Genomic DNA, 23,537 nt, shown 5'->3' with positions numbered 1-23,537 from the left:
GGAATTGTACATATATTTAAAATAAATATTGCTTATCCTGAGTTACACACAAATGTTGGTCTCTTGGTGTGTGTGTGTGTGTGTGTGTGTGTGTGTGTGTGTGTGTGTGTGTGTGTGTGTGTGTGTGTGTGTGTGTGTGTGTGTGTGTGTGTGTGTGTGTGTGTGTCTGCGTTGGAATGTCATGAGGCTGTAAAGTCACAGGGAGTCCATGCTGAAATGGGGGTTTTAGAGGGTATTCTCCAAAACAGGGTTTCCTTATGTGACTCAAATGTCCCTCGGGGGAGCCACAAAGATGCAATTGTGACCGTTCAAGCAGACTTGGAGGTGCCATGAACAACTCGTTGTTTAAGGAGACAACGAAGGATGTGTTTGGAGATTGGGATTTACTAATTTGAACAGCATGTGACCGCATGTCATAGTCATTGTCGTTACAAAACTCATTCTGGTATGTACAATGTTGATGGGTCAGGGTCTGTGTCTGCCTGCTTATAGTAATTGGCATGTCTTCATTAATGGGTGTCTACGCCTGCGTGCCTCGAGTGAGGACAGTATAGGGCGCCTGCCAGTGTAAGGTAGCAGGAGGTGCAGAGAGATGCATATATGGGTGGAGCAGTAAATTCTGGTATACATTAGCTTTCAAACTGAGCACATCTAGGTTGTGATCTGTGATCATATCCTTAACAATTAATAAGTGCTTTAGTAGAAAGGGATCTAATATTCGGCAAGCCAAATGTAACACGTGTCAGGTCTGATGTGTCACGCTTGTATAGGGTTCAATATGCTTCGATATGGGCCAACTAATCAGAAGGTAAGGAGCAGCTACTGTAGAGAGGGAAACAACACAGCAGGAAGGTGAAAACCAAGAACTTCGTTTACTCGTTGGAATCTTGCATTCATTGAAGAATTTCTTAATTGCAATTTGTCTGGAGTATGTAAATCTCAATACTGTCATTTAACAACATACAATGAATTATAATGCTTATGATCAACTCTCTTTTTGAAATGTCAGGAAGTTGGACTCAAACAAATCAACTCAATTGAGAACAATTGTCATATACTTTGTACGAAAATGAAATAATAAAATAAAACTTCTTGAAAACTCAACAGACTCAGTTTGTTTATAACCCAATAAAATTGAAGGAAACAATAAACAATGTTCTCAAAACAAAATATTACAAACTCAATAACTCAAATCAGTCTTTCCCTTCAAATGTCTTTTCAGTCAAATGAATCAAATATTCAAGATTCACTGAATTGATTCAGTTAATGTCAGTTCAGAATCAAATGACTCAGATCAAAATATTTGTTGACTCTTTAGAATCGTTCAGTTCAGAATCAATGTCTCTCCGTTCAAAGCTCGAGGAAAAATATGCAAAAACAAAGTCTCAGTCCTGTTTGTCCAAAAACAAAAAGGAAAATATTTCTCATACCAGTTTCGATGAATTCAAGATCAAAGTTCAACAATCAAATTGTCTCCGTGGGTTGCTCGCCTTTTACATACGCTCATATCTCGTGTCCGCAGGATGGTGATCACAATTTCTCAGAAGAAACACACACACACACACACACACACACACACACACACACACACACACACACACACACACACACACACACACACACACACAAACCCAGCCAAGGCAAGAATTTCACATCTTATTCAATAAGAAGATAATTTGCGGTGCTTTAGTGTGTATCTACATCGGCCTTTATTCTCGATTCTCTGCCTCGTCTTTTTCTCACTTCGGCATCAGCTCTTCAGACTTATCACTTTCACTCAGAAATGTAATCTTTTGATTGCATTCAAGTTTCTTTTTCTCAATATCTATCTTTAGATGCGGAGTATCCCTGGAGATCACTCAGTGTGTATCTGCTTCGTCTGACTCGCTCGCTCTCTCTCAATGTCTCTGAGCGAGCGGCAGTGTCGCCGGCGCAGTCTCCATTGGCTCGTTGGAGTGTCAATCAATGCAGCACGATCAATAATTGGACAGAACACTTTCTCTTCTAAAGCACTCGTTTTTCTCTCTTATTCTCTTTTTCTTAATTTTCCCATCTTTTTACATATCTTTCAACTCTTTTACTGGTAGCCTGGATCAACTAGGTTACACAAACTTTATCAATTGTTAATTTAAGTGATCTCCAGAATCCTTGCAATAGAGAGTAACAGTCAGGTTTTGGAAGTAAAACTCTCCATAGGGAAATTGATTTTTGGCGATAACATATTGCAACTGGTATCTAAAATAATTATTTCTAAAATGACCGTGTTTAACAGCGTCTTTAGCTCTGCTCACTCCCATGAAGCACTATGAATGATGTAATCAAGTCAGTCTCCCTATGCCCTCAAAATACTTAAATATTTGTTCATAATGCTTCGTGGGATTGTAGTTCTTTTCCTCACTAAAGCCGTTAAGTACACGGTCTTGTTCTTTTGCATTTTTGTCCAATTTTCAAATACTTTTTTGCTTTAAATCAAAGTTTGTGATGTTATGATTCACCTCATAGCTGGTTGGTTTGGTTCATTGCTTATGATACTTTAAAAAATGAATGGAAAAAATACTTCCAGAACCAACGCCACTGAAAAAGTGGGCAGGCACTAATGCACCAAGAGAGAAAACAACATTGTGTTCCATAAAAGGAAGATAAACTACATTTGAAGTGAATTTCTAAAAGAAAAAAAAATCCAAAGACAGCACAGTGAAATAAACCATCTTTATGAAGATAAGAAATTTGAGGATTGATGACAGGTCCATCCTTTAGACACAACAGTGATGCAGAACTACAACCCTACTAATGTGTTTGGATTGCACATTTCATTGCCTTTACTATAAAATTGGTTTCCTGTTTTAACATTTTTAATGTCTTCAATATTTTGCCTAAAAATAAGGCAAAAATAGAAATGATGTGCACACAAACAGACACAGACAAACTATTATCTCCCCTCAATCCCAAAGTACATTTGAAAGATACCAGCACATCCTTTGTCATTAAGGAACTGATAAAGCTGTCCAAGGTCCATATGGTTTTCTCTGGTCCCGTGAGGGTCAAAAATGGCTTCATGAAATCCAGTGAACTTGCGAAGGGAGTCAGTTCTCTCCTCTATCGAGCTGTTTTCCAAAGGGACATCCTCTCTGTGACGAATCATAATTATTTTCCATGTTAAAACTTTCACCCTGAAAATATATTTTAAAAAATGCACCAATAATAAAAATCTGCTTTGCCATCACAGGAATATATATTTTAAAATATAAAAGTTATTTTAAATTGTAATATCAAATAAATTTATTTGCATTTATAAATGTAATTTTATCAAATAAATGCAGCCTTGGTGAACATAAGGGACTTCTTTCAAAACATAAAAAAAAAAATCTCCTTCAAACTTTTGACCGGTAGTTTAATATAATATAATAATTAATAACAATTTGAAAATTAAACTAACATTGTTTGTGTCAACCATAAAGTACGGTCAATTATTAGCTGCAGAGAACATTAAACCATCAAAATTAAAAGTTAATCTACTGTAGCCTATATGAATTTGGGAGATCGCCTATATCAGGGGTTTTCAAACTTATATTAGCAAATTTAAGCACTTAAACATATGTCTAAGTTCAAGAAATATTTTATAGTCATCCCAACAGCCATGAAACGCATACACACACAGGCCCCTAACATAATAAATGAGATCCTTATTTTGGACCTAACAAGTATAGTCACACACACACAGGCACACAAACAAAACCTATTTTAAATTAGGTATTAAACTCATCTTTGGTATTTTGAGTTTGCACTCAAAAGGCGTGTTCACAAAAGAGTAAGAGTAGACCCTATTGATTTTCAATTCATACCTGGCCCAGAACTCATCACAAGCAGACTGCAGACCCTCCACACACACAATACCAGGCTTTCCCGGCATACTGAACCCAGAAAGGTTCAGCTCCTTTGCCCATTCCAGAATGTTGTTCCTCTTCATCTTATTGTAGATATGATGGCTGTAGATCCAGAGTCTAGTGAAGGTCTCTTTTGACTGCATTGAAACATTTTCCTTCTTGGGATCGCAGACAGGAGCACTTTTACTGATATATCCTTGTGTATTTTCATTGATCCACTGCACAGCAGACAGAATACACACATCACCACTGCAGTTTTCAGACAGGAAGGTGTTGAGGTTGGAGTGAAGCAGCATCTGCTGGGATCTAGTGAGCTCAGAACATCTGAAAAGGGCAAAAAATTATTATCCTAGTAAAAATCCAGAAGAAATCCATTTGAAATATTTATAATAACTTGGATCCTAATGGGAATTCAGATACATTTTATCAGAGTTCCTCAAATCCGGCCCTGGAGGGACTCAGCGTTCGTACAGATTTTTGAGTGAAATTCAAGCACTAAAGTAAAGTCATTTGTGGTGATTTATATGATTAAATCATCGTAGGTCAGCAGCAAAGGCACTGGTAGATTAAGTGAGAAATCCATAAAGTATGTTTTACGTATTAAATCATTGCATTATTTGCATACAATTCTGTAATTGTATTCTATTGTGCATTTTTGTTAATTTTGAGGAATACTGAATCTGTTTGGTGAGTGTCAGAGGAGAAAAAACACTTGCAGAAAACAGCATCTGTTGTTACTATATTTAAGCAGCATTCGCATACATTTTGCTATGAATATAATTCCAACCAATCGTTCCACGAACCTATACATATCTTTTCTTATTCTAAAATAAAAATTAACTACTGCATTACTGCATTAGCTACAGTAAAACAAAGGCTTTTGCTATTATTTATTCTTTTGGATATTTTTCTTTAATAAAAAGTAATTTAATGATATGACAGCAAAAGAAAATCACACACATATATATTCATCAACCCATTTCAGAATGCATTGCAAATAGTTGTGCAAAGTAAATGAGTGTACTAAAGATTTTACAGTGTCAGTCAAGTCAAGTCACCTTCATGTATATAGCGCTTTTAACAATATAGACTGTTTCAAAGCTATGGAAGCTTGTTTCCGCCACAGAAAAAAAAAATAATAATAATAAATTGCGACTTTTTATCTCACAATTCTGACTTTTTTTTCCTCAGAATTGCGAGATATGAAGTCAGAATTGTGAGATATAAAGTCGCAATTCTGAGAAATAAAGTCGCAATTGCAAGATATAAAGTCAGAATTCTGAGAAAAAAAAGTCAGAATTGCGTGATATAAAGTCTCAATTGCGAGATATAAAGTCTCAATTGCGTCTTATAAAGTCAGAATTCTGACTTTTTTCTCGCAATTGCGACTCTATATCACGCAATTCTGACTTTATAAAACATAATTGCGAGATATAAAGTCAAAATTGCGTGTTATAAAGTCAGAATTGCGAGATATAAAGTCAGAATTGTGTGTTATAAAGTCAGAATTGCGTGAAATAAAGTCGCAATTGCGTGTTATAAAGTCAGAATTGCGAGATATAATATCAGAATTCTGACTTTTTTTCTCGCAATTGCGACTTTTTATCACGCAATTCTGACTTTATATCTCGCAATTGGGAGATATAAAGTCAGAATTGCGTGTTATAAAGTCAGAATTGTGAGATATAAACTATTCTGAGGTAAAAAAAAAAAAGCTACAGAAATAAGTAGCCTATATAAATGGCTGCTATTCTGCATGAGTTTATTTGTAATTGCAAGAAAGAAAGAAAGAAAGAAAGAAAGAAAGAAAGAAAGAAAGAAAGAAAGAGAGAGAGAGGGCAGAGATGAGGTTAGGAATGAAAAGTCAGTAAGCCTATGTTGTTTCTTCATTCACTGTGACCTATGCACTGGATGGCCAATTTCACATGTAGGCTATTTTGTGTATTTTCAAAATACAAAATACTGTATTTGTATTTAAATAAATTATGACATCATAGAATGTTGAGGACAAAAGCGTGAAACTCCCTGATCACTTTGTAGCGAGTAAGGAGTTCAGATATCAACAGTGTTTTTGCAGTTCTTGCGGTGTGTTTGCATTTGTTGATAGCGGTTTATCGTATTGATTATGGGACAGCGACACTTTCGGAGAGTGGGAGTTGACGGAGGAGGAGAGTGTGTGCCCGGGATAAACCCCCGAACAACACTGACACCCACCGACCACAAGGCGGAGCTCCATCCTCGTCCCGACGAGACGCCTGTGGTGGGCATCGGTAAAGCGGAGAGAAAGGAGAGAGGGAAAGAGAAATCAAAGAATAAGGGGCAGAAAAGGAGGACATTTCGGGAGTTTGCCTCTTTTTTCTTTTGTTCATCTCTATGACGAGTGGATAGTGCCACGGATAACTTACCGAAGTCGACAGTCGTGTACTTTTACGTGACAGAAGGGGTACGCCGCACCACAGACGCATGACACCAACCTGTGCGGTCGCATCACAATAAAATAATATCTATTTTTCCCCCTAGCTTTTCTTATCTTTCCTTTGTTATCTTTCTAATCAATCATTCTTTTCTTGTATTCTGATGACATTGAAAATATCATTGATACAAATTTTGTATTGTATACAAAGTTGTGTATGTCATTAATGTCATCTCTGAATGGTTTATGAACAGTATTTTTTTTATTTTTTTATAATTCACTCACTTTCTACTGGATATGAGGACTATGCAAATTATACACCATCAAAGTCACAACTTTTTGCACAATTATTAACAACAACTTTAAAGTTGAACAGATAAATTCATTAATTGTAATTGTAATTGTGTCATTCTGAGTTTTTACTTTTGAAGGTGGTAATAATTTTAATTTACACAGTTGACCATAATGGGCGAATACACAATATGAAACTATTCACGATATTGTTGGTATAAGGTGACAAGAAAGTATTTTAATATTATTTTCAATAAATCAACAATGAAAAAATATAAGACAGGGAAATAGTCTTTTAGTCACAAAATGCAAAACAATGTAGGTTCATGTTCAAATGTTCAAAAGGCTGTCAGTGTCGACTATTTTATTTTTGGTCATAAAGATAGATCTGAAGTGAACAATAGCCTTTAGTATGACTTAAATACATATTACAAACGAGGCAATATAATTGGTTCAAATAAAGTAGGCTATTAAAAGTAATTAATTATTTTATTTTATTTAACAACACTATTAAAATACATGAAGAAATATATAAACAATGAACATATGTATATTATGTACAAATGCCAACAGAGGGCGCAAGAGGGCTGACGATAATTGTTACACTTTACATCAAGAGCAGTAGCCTACTACGATGACGCATATTAAAACGACATATTTTTCTCGTAATAACGAGATGTCGTTAAAACGACATCTTTTTTTTTTTTTTTTTTTTGCCTTTATAAGACATGTGTAGTCATGTACAAAATATGCCTTTATCCACATAAAATTGACAGCCTATCGCGCCTTTATCACACATACGTTCAAAAAGCTTAAGCAATAGTAGCAGCCCCCAATCAGGCAAAATGAATCAATAAGGCCCTTTTTTAAAATATATTTTATATAACCGGCGCATAGGCCTATTATAGGCCTATAAGTTTTTTTTATATAATATATTATATCCTAAGATTTATTTTTGTTAATAGGCTATATCTTCATTACCTAGAAATATAATTAAACAAAAAGTAGTCAAAACACATCTAACAGAACATAGCCTAAGTTGTTTATTTTTTACAACATTGTGTTATTTTGTTTAATTAACGAAATGTCAATCTTCAGCTTTATAACAGAAGATACAATAGAAAAATCTTCAAGATACAGACAGCCATATACAATCTTCACATGTATAACGGATTGTCACCTTATAAACAGTCCTTTGTGTGGTGGAATAAGCAATGCTATATGGAAATATATGGTTACCGGTAGTATCTTAATTTAAACTTTATTTTATTATTTTATTTGTTCATTAACTAATTATGCTAACTCAACTAATTTAATGTAAAGAGCTGGATACTAATTACTAATTAAATAATGTCAAATATTAAATGTAGGCTATAGTTGCCATAGACTAAAGGTTTTTTCTAGACTAGTAGTCATTTATTTAAGCAATTAGGACTAATCGCACGTTTATATTCAACCCTGGGTGTAGGCCTATATATGGCAGCCTTTATTCCGCGCTCAAGCGCATGCATAAAACTTTCATACGGACAGGATCACATAATCAGATGGTATACCGTATTTGCTTTCGATTGGATTTTTTTTCGTTGGTGGACATTTTTTTATTTATAAACTTTATATAGATAGCCTAGTTATATTTCTCATGTCTGTGAGGCTTGTCTATACACTGTTTTTCGGTTCATTTTTTAGACGCGCTCCAATTGACAGAGATCATGAAAGCGCGCCCTGTTCGTTTTCTTTTATTTTACAAAAGCACAACGTTTTCTTGTTGTTGAGAGTTTACACAAATAAAAGTAGTTGTGACTGATGTATTAATCTTTTCTGTATGACCAGAAATGATGGAGTATTTTAAGTTGTTTCCACTGTGGATAGGAAAATGCGAGTGATGGCACCGGCGCGTCCATGTGTGTCATGCAGTGCGCGCTCCACACTCCGCACAAACACTCGGATATGCGCTTAATAATAGCGAACATGTATCTAGGTTAACGTTAGAGCGAATGGCCATGCCAGACTGATAAGTCCTCTTCATGTTTAACAAATCAAATTCTGTTGCATTTTATTGCGCCAGTTTGAAAAGGGCGGCTGAAACACTTAGCCTATACAGATAAACGCCCAACGCTGGTGTTTTTCTTTAAACAAATTCGTTTAGTCTTTAAAATAAATATTGTTTGTGGGCTAATTAATGGCACAATAATTTGTTTATTTTATTGGCTACTTTTATTTTTCATTTTTGTTTTGCATTGAATAACATTTAAAGGATTTGCTGTGCACCGCAATGCCATCCTCCCATAGAAAGACACGTTAAGAGCCACCTTTATTTTCTTTATAATAAAGGGTTTCTATCGGAAAACGCTTAAAGTATAATTAAATGCATTGCGTTCATATTCTGGGCTCATCTGCTTTTCTGTAGGATAGTGGGCCTATGGTTTATTAATAAGGTGTGTACAGCATTTGATCTTTATCACTGAAGTAGCCTATTAAGCGACATTAAGCTTTTTCTTTATAATAATGGTTTTCTATGGGAGGAAAACGCCTAATATGCAATTAAACACAATGTTCGTATTCTGGGCTCATCTGCTATTAATAAGGTGTGTACAGAATGTGATCTTTTAACATGAATGTCCGTTGGGGGCTGCTATTTCTTCAGCTTTTTGAACGTATGATAAAGACATGATTGGCTATCAATTTTATGTGGATAAAGACATATTTTGTACATGACTACACATGTCCTTATAAGTCCAAGAAAATATGACGTTTTAATGACATAAGATCTTGTTATTACGAGAAAAAGATGTCGTTAAAACGACAAAAGATCTCGACATAATTGAGTGGAAAAAATAATATGTAGCCTATGTGGCAGCAATGCGTCACCGTAGTTTTTCATGAACTTCGATTTATGAATAAAGAATTTTCCAAGCAAAATTATTAAGTTGACTATATATTGTAGGCTACAGAGAAGTTTGAGTCAGAAAAGTAAAAGAAGATATCAAAATTAGATAAATGGCTATGTTTGAGCCAAGTTGTCCATTAATGAAACATTGGCTATATCATTCCACAGAGAAGAGCTATGTGAGCAATTATAGAATAAATGGTCTAACGTTTCCGTTTTCATAAAGCAAAAGCTGCATTTTTCGTCTACGGTATAAATTTAGAGATAATCTTGTTACAGGGGTAATAATGGTAAAGAATTTTAAATTATATTTCTTTTACTTTGTTTGTAATTAAAAATGTATGTGGGTTACTCCATGCTCTATTCCAATTAATATTTTCATACAAGGGGGACCATTTGTATCTGGAGGCAGGGATAGATTTTGCACATAAAATATTTTTTATTACTTTGTTTGTAACTTTTCTGTCTAGAAAAGATAGACCATTTATTGAAACACTGCTGTAGAAAGACCAACAAGTTAGAGCCTGTTTATGGAATATTCGCTTCTTTTTTAATAAATCCATGCAATTGGTTGATGACAAATTGATTAAATTAAAATATAATTAAACAAAATTCACTTCAAAGAAAGGCTTCATGCAAAACAAAACAAAAATCATGTCTCCCGATATAGCCTATTGCAAATCCAATACTCATGCTATATTCACTTTTCGTTATCAAAATGGGAAAAGTAACATTATAATATTGGGACGGGGCGTCTTATTAGGCGACGTACTGAGGGACGACGTGTGTATCAGGCGTCTTATTAGGCGACGTGCCTGGTTCAGACGTTATGATTTTTTATACATTTCTCACGTACGCCGTCGCCACGTCGCCGTAAGGTATACGTTACTACCGTGACGCCGCCATGACGTCGCCGCCGGTCTGTCGTCTGACGTCTCTATCAATCCCATTCAAAAATAGACACGGACTGACGGCGACGGAAGGGTAGACTGCTCCTTCGCCTTCTTCAGGGTAGTCTTAGAAAAGGCATTATCCACTCGCCATACATCTCGCCCCAAATCCACCAAAGCTCAGGGTGAGCAGGTGGAGCAGTGTGAGGTGGACCAGGACACTGATGAAGCCCCATCCAGGAGATGTACTGATGGTAAATTGAGCTCTGAACAACACAAACTCTCTTTTACACTCTTGTAAAACACTCTTTTATTATCTTTTTTTTTTTTTTTTTTACTATTTTGATCACACGAGCAGTGCGCTTGGTTTTTTTATGTTACTAGGCAACCACCGAAACAGTTGTGCTGTCAGTCAAGTAAACGTCAAATCAGCCTTTTATTAACTTTATTTACTTTGTCAAAACTGTGGTAGTTGGTTCGTGAAGTCGTTAAGCTCCTGGTAACCCGCGGTAAAACGCGAGGCGCTTGGGGCTTATTAACAGCGCGCAGAACTCTCACTGCCATAGGAAACCAATTGAAAAAAAAGGCGCCTCTCACTGCAAAAAAACGCGTCACGTGTGATCGGGTCCAATCATTTGCACACAATATAAAAAACCCACATCACACATTATAAAAAGGCAGATAAATGAATTCCACGATGTGATGAATGTTTGAATATAGATGAAATATAGTTTGAAGATGTGGCGGATGATTTTAAAACAAGCTTGTGGTTTATATTCCTCTCTTTAGATCAGATTTCTTTACAGGACATCTTTACTGCAGAGGATAATGATCATCAGGAACCTCCTTCCAGTCGTCCTGAAGTCCCCCCCACTGCCGAAAACCAGCAAGAGGAGGACATCAAGCCTCAAGATCAGGACAGTCCAGCCAGTTCATCATCAGGTGACACTGGATCACAGCTGGACAGTCACAAGATCGAGGGTGAGTTTACTGCAAGTTTACTGTCTGACATAAAATATAACACACACACACTCTCTCTGAAAGTAAATATGTATATAGGAAAGCATATGTTTTAAATAATCCAGCTGATACTGCTGTAAGGTTTCTTTTAGTTTTTTTTTTCTCCATAATTTTAAATCACCATTAGGCTTTTTTTGCAGTTCACTTAAATAGTAATGCGACAAATGAATTTTTAAAAGAACAAATATTACAAATATATTTCCCTATTAACATTTCATCAGAAAGTATGGCCTCACTGCAGGACACTGCTGTATTAAACAATAAACAAATACAAATAATTATGTTTTAATAGATCACATCTCCTCGAAATACGCCATTGGCAGGAAATTGGGGGAAGGAGGATTTGGCTCTGTATTCGAAGGGACCCGTTGCAAGGACGGCCTCATGGTAGCTGTGAAATTCACAGCGAAGAGAAAGAGCCAGCAATACACCAGCCTTGTACGTATCATACTTGTCTCTATGTTGGCAATTTATAACATTTGAATGTAAATCACAGTGCAAATATTTCAATAGATAGACTGGGCTAAATCCTTATTTGAGAAACCAATCCTATGTCTAACAATAATAAAAACTGTCATTCTTCTAGCCTGACCATCCCAAACCAGTTCCACTTGAGGTGGCCCTGACAGTAATGGCCAATCAAGGCCCAAGCTGTGGCCACATTATTAAGGTGCTGGACTGGCAGGATCATCTCGACCAGTACATCATGGTCTTAGAATGGCCCTTACCCTGCATGGACATGCACAGCCTTTGGAAGCGTAAGAGAGGCCGCTTCAGTGAGGGATTGGCCCGCCACTTCATGCAGCAGGTGATTCACGCTGCTGCCCTGTGCTGTTCCAGGGGTGTGCTTCACAGAGACATCAAAATGCAGAACCTCCTGGTCAACACAGAGACCCTGGAGGTCAAATTGATCGATTTCGGCTGCGGGGACCTCATGAAAAGATCAGCCTACAAATACTACTCTGGTATGTGTTATTATTTAAAATATACATTTTGGGATTTAAACTCTAGTGACCAGTTACATCACATTACATTCTCAGACATCACACAGTGAGATATTAACAATACACTAACAAAACTATCAAAGAATAATCAATATTAATATAATTTTTGTTGACTAAAATTAAATGCCATTTCAGTTAAATTGAGAAAAAGCAAGCTTACACGTGTGACAAACTCCTATCTCCAGGCACAGCAAGGTATTGCCCTCCTGAGTACTTAGAGAAGGGCAAGTACTTTGCGAAGCAGGCAACGGTGTGGTCGCTGGGGGTGCTGCTGTTTGCCATGATCACCGGCTATTTCCCAAACAGCAGAGATATTGCTTTGATGGACCCTGATGTCTGGTTCGAGCCGGGCTTCTCAGATGGTTAGTACAAAAAAGATGTTCTAATGGATAATGCAGGAATCTTTCCCATTTTTACAGCTTAGAGAGCAAGTGTAAAGTTGAAGGAAATAATTAGACAACTCTCAATCTTTCTGCACAGAATGCTGTCGCTTTATTCGAGGTTGCCTCCAGAGTAAACCAAAGCGGAGACTCCATCTGGTTAAGCTGCTCTCCCATGACTGGTTCAAGGTACTGAGTCTAAGACAAGCTAAAAAGATTTTGAAGGCTATTTGTTAATTTGGCTTGATTATGGACATCAGTTTATTTACATTACCATTCAGTACCTGCTGTAACTGTCATATACTGAGTCCTTATACATGGCACAGATGTATTTTATACCTAATGAAAAATGCTTTCTAATTGTGTTTCAGGTCATGTAGAGGGTTTAGCCTTGCGTCTGGCGGGCTGACACAGATGACCCCTCCATCTCTCCAGCCTCAGCGTCTTGCAGGGCTGGCAGGCCTCGGTTGCGTCTGGCGCCTTGGCTTGAGGTGGTAGTTTTAGCGTCTTGCGGAACTACTCGCCTAGTGATGTATATTGTAAATAGTTCACCCAGAGCTCTCTGTTCAGCCCGTCCCACAAGTTCCTCGCCCTGCCGCCCTAGAAGTTTCTACCACTGGCATCCGGGTCCCAGAGAGGGGGTTTCACATAGCTCTCTTTCTCAGCTGCCTTGGGCCCAGCGATCCTGTCAGGGCTGCTCCAGAATTCCCAGTGAAGACAGCCATAAAGTTTCCCGTCACTGCTGCTCCAAAACCTGCCGAGGCCCCACAGAAATCACTGTGAAGGTTCATTCTGCTGCAACTCCAGTCCCTGCTTCGGTTCTAGAGCTCCGTGTCAAAGAAGCTCAGGTTGCTAAGCTTTCCAGAGGTTCCTGACATGACCACAAATTTTCCTCCCAATGGTGCAGAGGTCAGAATAACCTAGCAAATTACATACCCATTTCAAATCTTCCATTTATGTCTAAAATACTAGAAAAAGTTGTGTCCACTCAATTGTGCTCTTTCTTGCAAGAAAATGATATCTATGAAAAATTTCAGTCAGGATTCAGGCCGCATCATAGCACAGAAACTGCTCTCGTTAAAATTACAAATGATTTACTTCTAGCTTCTGACCAAGGCTGTATCTCAATACTAGTTTTACTCGATCTTAGCGCTGCGTTCGACACTATAGATCACAAAATACTCTTAGATCGACTACAAAACTACACTGGTGTTCATGGACAGGCATTAAGCTGCATGTAAAATATTACAAACTCAATAACTCAAATCAGTCTTTTCAGTCAAATAAATCAAATATTCAAGATTCACTGAATTGATTCAGTTAATGTCAGTTCAGAATCAAATGACTCAGATCAAAAGATTTGTTGACTCTTTAGAATCGTTCAGTTCAGAATCAATGTCTCTCCGTTCAAAGCTCGAGGAAAAATATGCAAAAACAAAGTCTCAGTCCTGTTTGTCCAAAAACAAAAAGGAAAATATTTCTCATACCAGTTTCGATGAATTCAAGATCAAAGTTCAACAATCAAATTGTCTCCGTGGGTTGCTCGCCTTTTACATACGCTCATATCTCACGTGTCCAGGATGGTGATCACAATTTCTCAGAAGAAACACACACACACAAAAACCCAGCCATGTTTGATACATTAAAACCAACATTCAAACCACCACTTAAATAGACATGCCAGCAATCAGTGTAATTGGAAAGAGTGGAACAATTTTTATCATTCTAAGCCAATCAAATACCTTATAGGAAATTAACAGCATGGTAAATAAATAAAAAAAGGATTTATATAAACATATATAATGTGTGTGTGAGAACGGTCAAATAGGAAAAATGACGCATGTAATTTCAAAGTGAAGGCTTAGAATAGACCCTATACTTAAAATCACTTCTTTTTTTCTTCTTCTTTGACAACCAACCAATCACAGTCTTCAAAAGATTGTGTCATACATAGCAACGGGGTCAACCCCGCCTCCTTACTAAGATGAACGTTTTTGTCTTTTCCTTACTCAGAGTTGCCCTCAGATCAGTCCCGACTCCCGACCAATATAACACCATTTCTATCATCTCTACACTGGTTACCTATTAAGTTCCGTATCAATTACAAAGTATTACTACTGACCTATAAAGCCCTAAATGGTTTAGCTCCTGGGTATTTAACGAAACTTCTATCGCCCTAATACAATCCATCGCACTCTTTAAGATCACTAAATTCGAGGCTTCTGGTCATTCCTAGGATATCTAAGTCCACTAAAGGAGGGAGGGCGTTTTCACATTTAGCTCCTAAACATTCACATAATACTTACCTTTTATACTACAGTTGAGTAAGATTGAATGCATTAATGTTATGAACAGCAGCTATGCTAATTATTTCCCATCTGCTTTTCTGTCGTTATCTCGGGACGCTAGTCCCGAGGTAAATAGAGTTCGTCAGCTCCAGTTTGTATCCAGCCTCTTATGGAAACTTCAGATGCCCCAACATCCGTGAGGAGACGACTCGACTCGACGCCCGTGAGGAGACGACTCGACTCGACGCCCGTGAGGAGACGACTCGACTCGACGCCCGTGAGGAGACGACTCGACTCGACGCCCGTGAGGAGACGACTCGACTCGACGCCCGTGAGGAGACGACTCGACTCGACGCCCGTGAGGAGACGACTCGACTCGACTCGACGCCCGTGAGGAGACGACTCGACTCGACTCGACGCCCGTGAGGAGACGACTCGACTCGACTCGACGCCCGTGAGGAGACGACTCGACTCGACTCGACGCCCGTGAGGAGACGACTCGACTCGACTCGACGCCCGTGAGGAGACGACTCGACTCGACTCGACGCCCGTGAGGAGACGACTCGACTCGACTCGACGCCCGTGAGGAGACGACTCGACTCGACTCGACGCCCGTGAGGAGACGACTCGACTCGACGCCCGTGAGGAGACGACTCGACTCGACGCCCGTGAGGAGACGACTCGACTCGACGCCCGTGAGGAGACGACTCGACTCGACGCCCGTGAGGAGACGACTCGACTCGACGCCCGTGAGGAGACGACTCGACGACGGCGATATTTTATGCCCTAAATTAATACATGATTAACTAACTGTATTTTTCTATGTACATTTCTGAAATGCACTTTCTATAAAGCTGCTTTGAAACAATATGTATTGTGAAAAGCGCTGTACAAATAAATTTGAATTGAATTGAATTGAATTTATTGCCATTTGCTTTCTTTCTTCATTGTCTCATTTCCTTAATGTGGCTTTACAATTGCTGCATATTGCTGGTGTCTACAATCAAACAAAATTAACTTTACTGATACAAATCATTATAATAATAATTATACATTCACATAACCATAAAGAAAATCTTTAACCAAATTAGTTATCAAATTAATATCAATACAAAAGGTTTAAATAAACTTACAAAGTCATAGACGCAGCAAGCAGAGGAGCAAACAGTCAGCACAAAGAGAGACACACTAGTGAGGTTGATTGGTAATTATCCTCAGGTGAAGAAAGTTCCAGGAAGTGGGCATGTCTCCCAATAGAGTGACAGGAGAGTGACTAATTGGGATTTTTAACATAATAGCTTTGTCCATCAGGGAGACAGAGACATCAAACCACTGTCATTCAGTAGAGGAGGACAGGGGACAACTCTCACAACCTCTCCTTTCACCCCTACTGGCTGAAATGGGTATTGCATGCTAAAATTAACATTCTTTTAGTAACAACTTTGTCCATCAGGGAGACAGAGACATCAAACCACTGTCATGTTGTAGTGCAGTGGCATCAAACCACTGTCATTTTGACGTTTTATATTTATAACAGTAATTAATTTATTTCCTAGCGCGAGGCAGCAATCAGGGCAGCTATTAGCCGAGACTGTTGTTGTGGTGCTCCCGCAGACACGCACTGTAGCTGAACGCGGCAGAACGAAACCTCACAAAGAGTGAAATCCTGAATGAAAATCCTTTAAGTGCTTCGATTATGTTTATATCTCCATAATTGCTTCTAGTAAAATATTAGGAGTTCGAGTTCCTATATCAAAAGTTGCATTAACTACATACCCAGTGTAATGATTAGAAGAGTAGGCCTACGTTTGTCAACGTTTCTTGCTTGCTTGCTAGCTGTATGTGTGAAGCCAAATGATCTGCCAGCCACGGAAGCTTGTTTCCACCACAGAGTAACAGAGTGAAAATTATAAAAGGTAATGGCAACTTTTAAATCTCACAATTCAGATTTTTTTTCTCACAATTGCGAGTTTACATCTCACAATTCTGACTTTTTATCTCAGAATTACATGATATAAAGTCGTAATTGCAGGTTATTAAGTCAGAATTGCATGATATAAAGTTGCAAAATTGCGTGTTATAAAGTCAGAATTATGAGATATAAACTCACAATTGCGAGAAATATACTTGAAATTCTGACTTTTTTTCTCAGAATTGCATGTTTATATCCTGCAATTCTGACTTTATAATACGCAATTGGGAGATATTAAGTCAGAATTGCATGATATAAAGTCGCAGTTGCATGTTATAAAGTCAGAATTGTGAGATATAAACTATAGGTAAAAAAGGTTTTTTTAAAAAGTCCTTCTTTTTTTTCTTAGAATTGGACTTTATATCTCAAAATTGTTAGTTTATATCTCACAAGTCTGAGAAAAGATGTCTCGCAATATAAAACTCGCAATTATGTGTTTAAAGTCAGAATTGTGTGATATAGCCTAATGTCGCAATTGCGAGAAAAAAAGTCAGAATTCTGACTACATATATATATGCAATTCTGACTTTATATCTCTCAATTCTGAGAAATAAAGTCAGAATTGCGAGATCTAAACTCGCAATTGTGAGATAAAAAGTCGCAATTATCTTTTAATAAAATGTTTTATTCTGTGGCGGAAACTGTCACGATCCACACACAAGAAATAGGGAGAAGATCCAATAGCAGTAAGTATTTTAATGGGGCATTTCGTAATCGTAATCCAGTCCAAGCAGGGGTCAAAACCAAGGTAGCAATCAGACATAAACAGGAACAAAACAACTGGCAATAACAGACCTCAGAAGTGGCGTGATAAATACAAGAACTCCGTGACACATACTAAAACAGACAGGATATATATACACAGGGGAGAGACAATGACAATGGGGAATTGGCTGGGTGCAATGATCAGCGATGGGAAACAGCTGAGTGCAATGATAACAAGGATTGTGGGGAAAGTAGTTCACAAAGTGAAATGACACCGTGAGGAAGGAGGACATCTAGTGGTGACCCAGGGAACACAAACCAGACACTGACAGAAACAAGCTTCAATAGCAGACCTAGCAGCTAGACTAGTTATTCAAAGCTAGCATAACAACCTATTTGTCCAGTCAAGTGAATGTGATTTGAGCATGAATGAGTATATACGAGAGCTTGGTAAGCTGTCTAGGAAGCTAATATTATTTTTCTTAATTTAGAATCCTGCATCATGGAGAGAAAAAGAGGAAAAAGAACTTGTAACTTTGTTGCTCCAGAGTTAGAGGTTTACCTGTTAGATTATAGCCACTTCTCCAGACACCACTACAATACTGGGCCTAGCCCAAACCATGAAAAACATCCCAAGACCATTATCCCACCTTCAACATTGGTCCATATAATTTTGCCTACAGTATATAGTGTAGCAAGGTAGTCTTCAGAATTTTTTTAATTTTAGGGGACCCCCCAAGAGTCCTAAGTCATTTCGAACCCTGGTTTTATGTCTATGCTTCATGCATTTGTAACCATTTTAAGGACAACTTAGTTGTAGTGCAGTTAATGTCCTTTAAAGTTTTCAGATTTTCACCTAATCTGAAGTTGAGAACACTTTGCAGTTAATGAGTTTATCAAATTTTTAAAAAGCTGTCCTTTAGGTAGGCATGTATATCTTGTTTGTTGAAAGACAATAACTCTGGATGAGTGCCCAACTATAGTCGGTTTCAATCCGGTGTATGTTGTAGAGAGTGAGTTTCCGTAACTTTGTTACAGTCTGATGCAACCAGAAAGAAATGTTTGGGATCATATGGTCATTTGTTATAATTTCAGACACAGGAAGAGGAGGCTTGTCTTTTCCATGTGGTAGGTTGATGCTGTAGTACAGCACTCTCTTTGCCTGACTTGGAACTCGACTCACAACCCCTCCAGTAGCATCCAAATACAGGGTAACAGGATTTCCTTTTCTGAGATGTTGTACAAGAATGACCAGTCCTGTCTCAGTGTAAAGATGCACTCCAAATGGATCCACCTGCAGATGTTGGACATATCCTGGGCAAAATCTGTATGACAGATCTGTCTTTCATAATTTTCTGAGTCAACATCAGCTCCAGGATCACATCATCATGCAGTCTGCAGCTTTTTTGAATTTCACTAGAAATTACTTTGAGTATGTTTTTATTTTAAACTTCTAGTAATGTTTCCAGCCATCAACTCAGGAACTGGTGTTTCCCTCAGATTTTTGTATTACACATTACTTACTCCTTGTACCACTTCTTTGGCAATCTTGCCTCTCTTCTGGTAACTAGCTGGCCGGGACCTTATCTCTGGTTTCAAATGGGTTACCTTACCAATTCTTGTCACCTGAATTGGAATTCGTTTGTCACTGCTCAATGGTTTGTGTGTAATACGGAAAATATAATGTGCATTGCAAGTTTTGAAGGAACATGATGCCTTGACTGTCATAAATGGACACCGATACTTTCGACTATGAGTGACCTTTAAGTGCTGGTATGTAAAAACCAGTGTGCAGCAGGGATTTGTTTTAGGAAATATTTCATAAATTACACGTGTCCATGATTTCTGCTACCCGGCAAAGGCCTTATCTTTTTCCATTTCCGTGCGGATATGTACATTGTAAAAGACTTGGGTCCTGGCCTTGTGGTTCTGTGTGGCTTCTTGTGATGTTGCTGTTGGTCCGCAGATGTTGGTGCCACGTCACGCTCTCCATCGCTGTCTGTCAGACGCACAGGTGAGAGATGGTCCGCAGATGTTGGTGCCACATCACGCTCTCCATCGCTGTCTGTCAGACCCACAGGTGAGAGATGGTTTGCAGATGTTGGTGCCACGTCACTCTCTCCATCGCTGTCTGTCAGACCCACAGGTGAGAGATGGTCCGCAGATGTTGGTGCCACATCACGCTCTCCATCGCTGTCTGTCAGACCCACAGGTGAGAGATGGTTTGCAGATGTTGGTGCCACATCACGCTCTCCATCGCTGTCTGTCAGACCCACAGGTGAAAGATGGTCCGCAGATGTTGGTGCCACATCACGCTCTCCATCGCTGTCTGTCAGACCCACAGGTGAAAGATGGTCCGCAGATGTTGGTGCCACGTCACTCTCTCCATCGCTGTCTGTCAGACCCACAGGTGAAAGATGGTCCGCAGATGTTGGTGCCACATCACGCTCTCCATCGCTGTCTGTCAGACCCACAGGTGAGAGATGGTCCGCAGATGTTGGTGCCACATCATGGTCTCCATCGCTGTCTGTCAGACCCACAGGTGAGAGATGGTCCGCAGATGTTGGTGCCACATCACGCTCTCCATCGCTGTCTGTCAGACCCACAGGTGAGAGATGGTCCGCAGATGTTGGTGCCACATCACGCTCTCCATCGCTGTCTGTCAGACCCACAGGTGAGAGATGGTCTGCAGATGTTGGTGCCACATCACGCTCTCCATCGCTGTCTGTCAGACCCACAGGTGAGAGATGGTCCGCAGATGTTGGTGCCACATCACGCTCTCCATCGCTGTCTGTCAGACCCACAGGTGAGAGATGGTTTGCAGATGTTGGTGCCACATCACGCTCTCCATCGCTGTCTGTCAGACCCACAGGTGAAAGATGGTCCGCAGATGTTGGTGCCACATCACGCTCTCCATCGCTGTCTGTCAGACCCACAGGTGAAAGATGGTCCGCAGATGTTGGTGCGACGTCACTCTCTCCATCGCTGTCTGTCAGACCCACAGGTGAAAGATGGTCCGCAGATGTTGGTGCCACATCACGCTCTCCATCGCTGTCTGTCAGACCCACAGGTGAGAGATGGTCCGCAGATGTTGGTGCCACATCACGCTCTCCATCGCTGTCTGTCAGACCCACAGATGAGAGATGGTCCGCAGATGTTGGTACCAGGTCACGCTCTCCATCGCTGTCTGTCAGACCCACAGGTGAGAGATGGTCCGCAGATGTTGGTGCCACGTCACGCTCTCCATCGCTGTCTGTCAGACGCACAGATGAGAGATGGTCCGCAGATGTTGGTACCAGGTCACGCTCTCCATCGCTGTCTGTCAGACCCACAGGTGAGAGATGGTCCGCAGATGTTGGTACCAGGTCACACTCTCCATCGCTGTCTGTCAGACCCACAGGTGAGAGATGGTCTGCAGATGTTGGTGCCACATCACGCTCTCCATCGCTGTCTGTCAGACCCACAGGTGAGAGATGGTCCGCAGATGTTGGTGCCACATCACGCTCTCCATCGCTGTCTGTCAGACCCACAGATGAGAGATGGTCCGCAGATGTTGGTACCAGGTCACGCTCTCCATCGCTGTCTGTCAGACCCACAGGTGAGAGATGGTCCGCAGATGTTGGTGCCACGTCACGCTCTCCATCGCTGTCTGTCAGACGCACAGATGAGAGATGGTCCGCAGATGTTGGTACCAGGTCACGCTCTCCATCGCTGTCTGTCAGACCCACAGGTGAGAGATGGTCCGCAGATGTTGGTACCAGGTCACACTCTCCATCGCTGTCTGTCAGACCCACAGGTGAGAGATGGTCTGCAGACTTTCCATCACAGTCTTTATCATCACAGTTTTTTGTATTCATGACATGTGTTCTGACTCCTCTTCTATTTTCATTCCACACAACATAAAGCCATTTACGGTATTGTGAAGTATTGATTCCAAACACAGCTGTAGACAGTTCTGGCCATACCTCTGAACTCCAATGTGTTTTCTTCTTTGTTATATTGACACCATGGAACTTGTTTATTAGTTGTGCAAGTCCTCCACATGTACTCCATAAATCATGTTTCCTAATTTTTTTACCTCTCTTCACTCTACCCATGTCGACATGAAACACATTCTAAAGTAATATCTTGGTAATAAAGCGTTAATCACCTACTGTTCACGACAATCTGCATCAAAGCTTGAATGACAGCTGCAGTTTTTCCGTATGGAACGCGCAGAATGAGTGACAGTGTCGTGTAATGACGCAACAGAACGTTTTAAGACAAAGTAGAAGCCTCCAATGTAATATAAATAATTTTTGAATGACTTCATGCTGCATAAAACTATTATTTTTTAAATGTGCAGGCTACATAACTGTATATTGATCATATTTATTTAAAAATATAAATATTTTTTTTAAATTCTGTAAGATCTGTTAGGCGCAATTCCAAATAAGGCCAGTTAGTGTCACCAACACAATTAGAAGTGTGCGTGTGTGTGTGTTTGATACTGGTGTTCCCTAAGTTATGGGGTCCAAATATCCACAGAAATATAATACCAGTCAATTTTGACCTTGTGGAATTTTTTTTTTTTTTTTTGTGTGTTTGTGTGTGTTTGTTGTGTTTTCTGAAAATGTAAAAATGCAGAAATTGTTGTTTGATACGTAGGTTTAGAGGTAGGTTTATTGTAGTAGGACAGAATATACAGTTTGGAATATATGCCTATGGAATATCCCCTAAAAAACATGAAAACCCAACTTATGCTTGTTAAAACTTACTTATACTCAACACCTTATTTTGAAATTTCATTTTCATTTTTATTCATTTGAACCCAGTGGGTACTTGGGAGAAAGCTCTCAGTATTGATGATGATTGTTTATTTAAGTCAATTAGAAATATACTGACTTGCAATGGAATGGTTTGAAAAGTATTCCCTAAATATTCAGAGTAAGATAAAATAAGAATCACTGTTCATTATGCAAGAAATACCATAATTAAAGGGTCTTGGTCATGAATTGTCATTTTTAATTAGCGGGTGCATGATCCAGTAATAATCTATATTTTAAAACAAATGATGGTATTGTTTTTTAATATGTTTAGTATTTTGAATTTTCAAGATATACAGTTTGTAGTAAGTGACATAGTTATTTAGATACTTATTTATTTTATATACAAAATCATGAATATTTTTATTGTGGTGTTTCTATTTTTTTTCTATTCTGCCACTGGCCAATGCATATGGAAAAAGGACCAAGTCCAAGCATATTTAAGTGCTTCCCTGATGTTGTAAGAAATACAGCATTTTAATGAACAAGTAAAAAAAAAAAAATTCTTTGTAACATATTTAAAAACTCATACAGTATTTAACTCTATTTTTGCATTCTTGACAGTTATATTTGAGGATTGTTTACTAAGATCAGTACTTAGTATATAAAAAAAAAATCCTGACATTAAATTGTAGTTGTAAAAATATGTATAGGCCTATTTATCAACTTTTTAAAAAATATATATTTGAATCTTGCAGACTTCCATATAAACAATGCAAAACCACAAGTGTGTAAACATTTTATTTAACATTTGAACATAGTAACATATCTAACACAGACAAAACATTTGACATTTAGTTGTTGTAAAAGAAAAAAAATTGAGTTTGTTTTATGTCAATTGCCCCCCTCTGCTGAATGAGTTTTACATCTCTCTCTTCCTAATGGATAAAGCTATTACAAAAAGATGTTTAATTTGGTCATGAATTTTTCCACCAGTAGGGGTAAAAGGAGAGGTTATGAAATTTGTCCCCTGTCCTCCTCTACTGAATGACACTGGT

At 38.8% G+C, this 23,537-nt stretch overlaps 1 protein-coding gene and 1 long non-coding RNA gene across 2 annotated transcripts; one reads left to right on the top strand and one right to left on the bottom strand.

Moving 5' to 3' along the window:
• Positions 1 to 2,738: 2,738 nt before the first annotated feature.
• LOC309500171 (RWD domain-containing protein 2B-like) lies at positions 2,739 to 4,940 on the bottom strand. Its single transcript, XM_082171739.1, has 2 exons — positions 3,843 to 4,940; positions 2,739 to 3,170 (listed from the first exon to the last, which is right to left on the bottom strand). The coding sequence occupies exons 1-2, from the start codon at positions 4,178 to 4,180 to the stop codon at positions 2,930 to 2,932; spliced, it is 579 nt and encodes a 192-aa protein (XP_082027865.1). The 5' UTR covers positions 4,181 to 4,940; the 3' UTR covers positions 2,739 to 2,929.
• A 7,728-nt stretch (positions 4,941 to 12,668) lies between these two features.
• Positions 12,669 to 15,312, top strand: LOC309499664. The gene is made up of 3 exons (XR_014206312.1): positions 12,669 to 12,751; positions 12,870 to 12,958; positions 13,141 to 15,312. It is a non-coding gene; the product is annotated as an uncharacterized lncRNA (long non-coding RNA).
• Positions 15,313 to 23,537: the final 8,225 nt, after the last annotated feature.

Source organism: Leuciscus leuciscus, assembly GCF_965113295.1.
Source record: "Leuciscus leuciscus genome assembly, chromosome: 5".
In the NCBI taxonomy this organism is placed as follows: domain Eukaryota; kingdom Metazoa; phylum Chordata; class Actinopteri; order Cypriniformes; family Leuciscidae; genus Leuciscus; species Leuciscus leuciscus.
The sequence above is the reverse complement of the archived record's forward strand: the minus strand, read 5'-3'. Positions and strand labels throughout refer to the sequence as shown.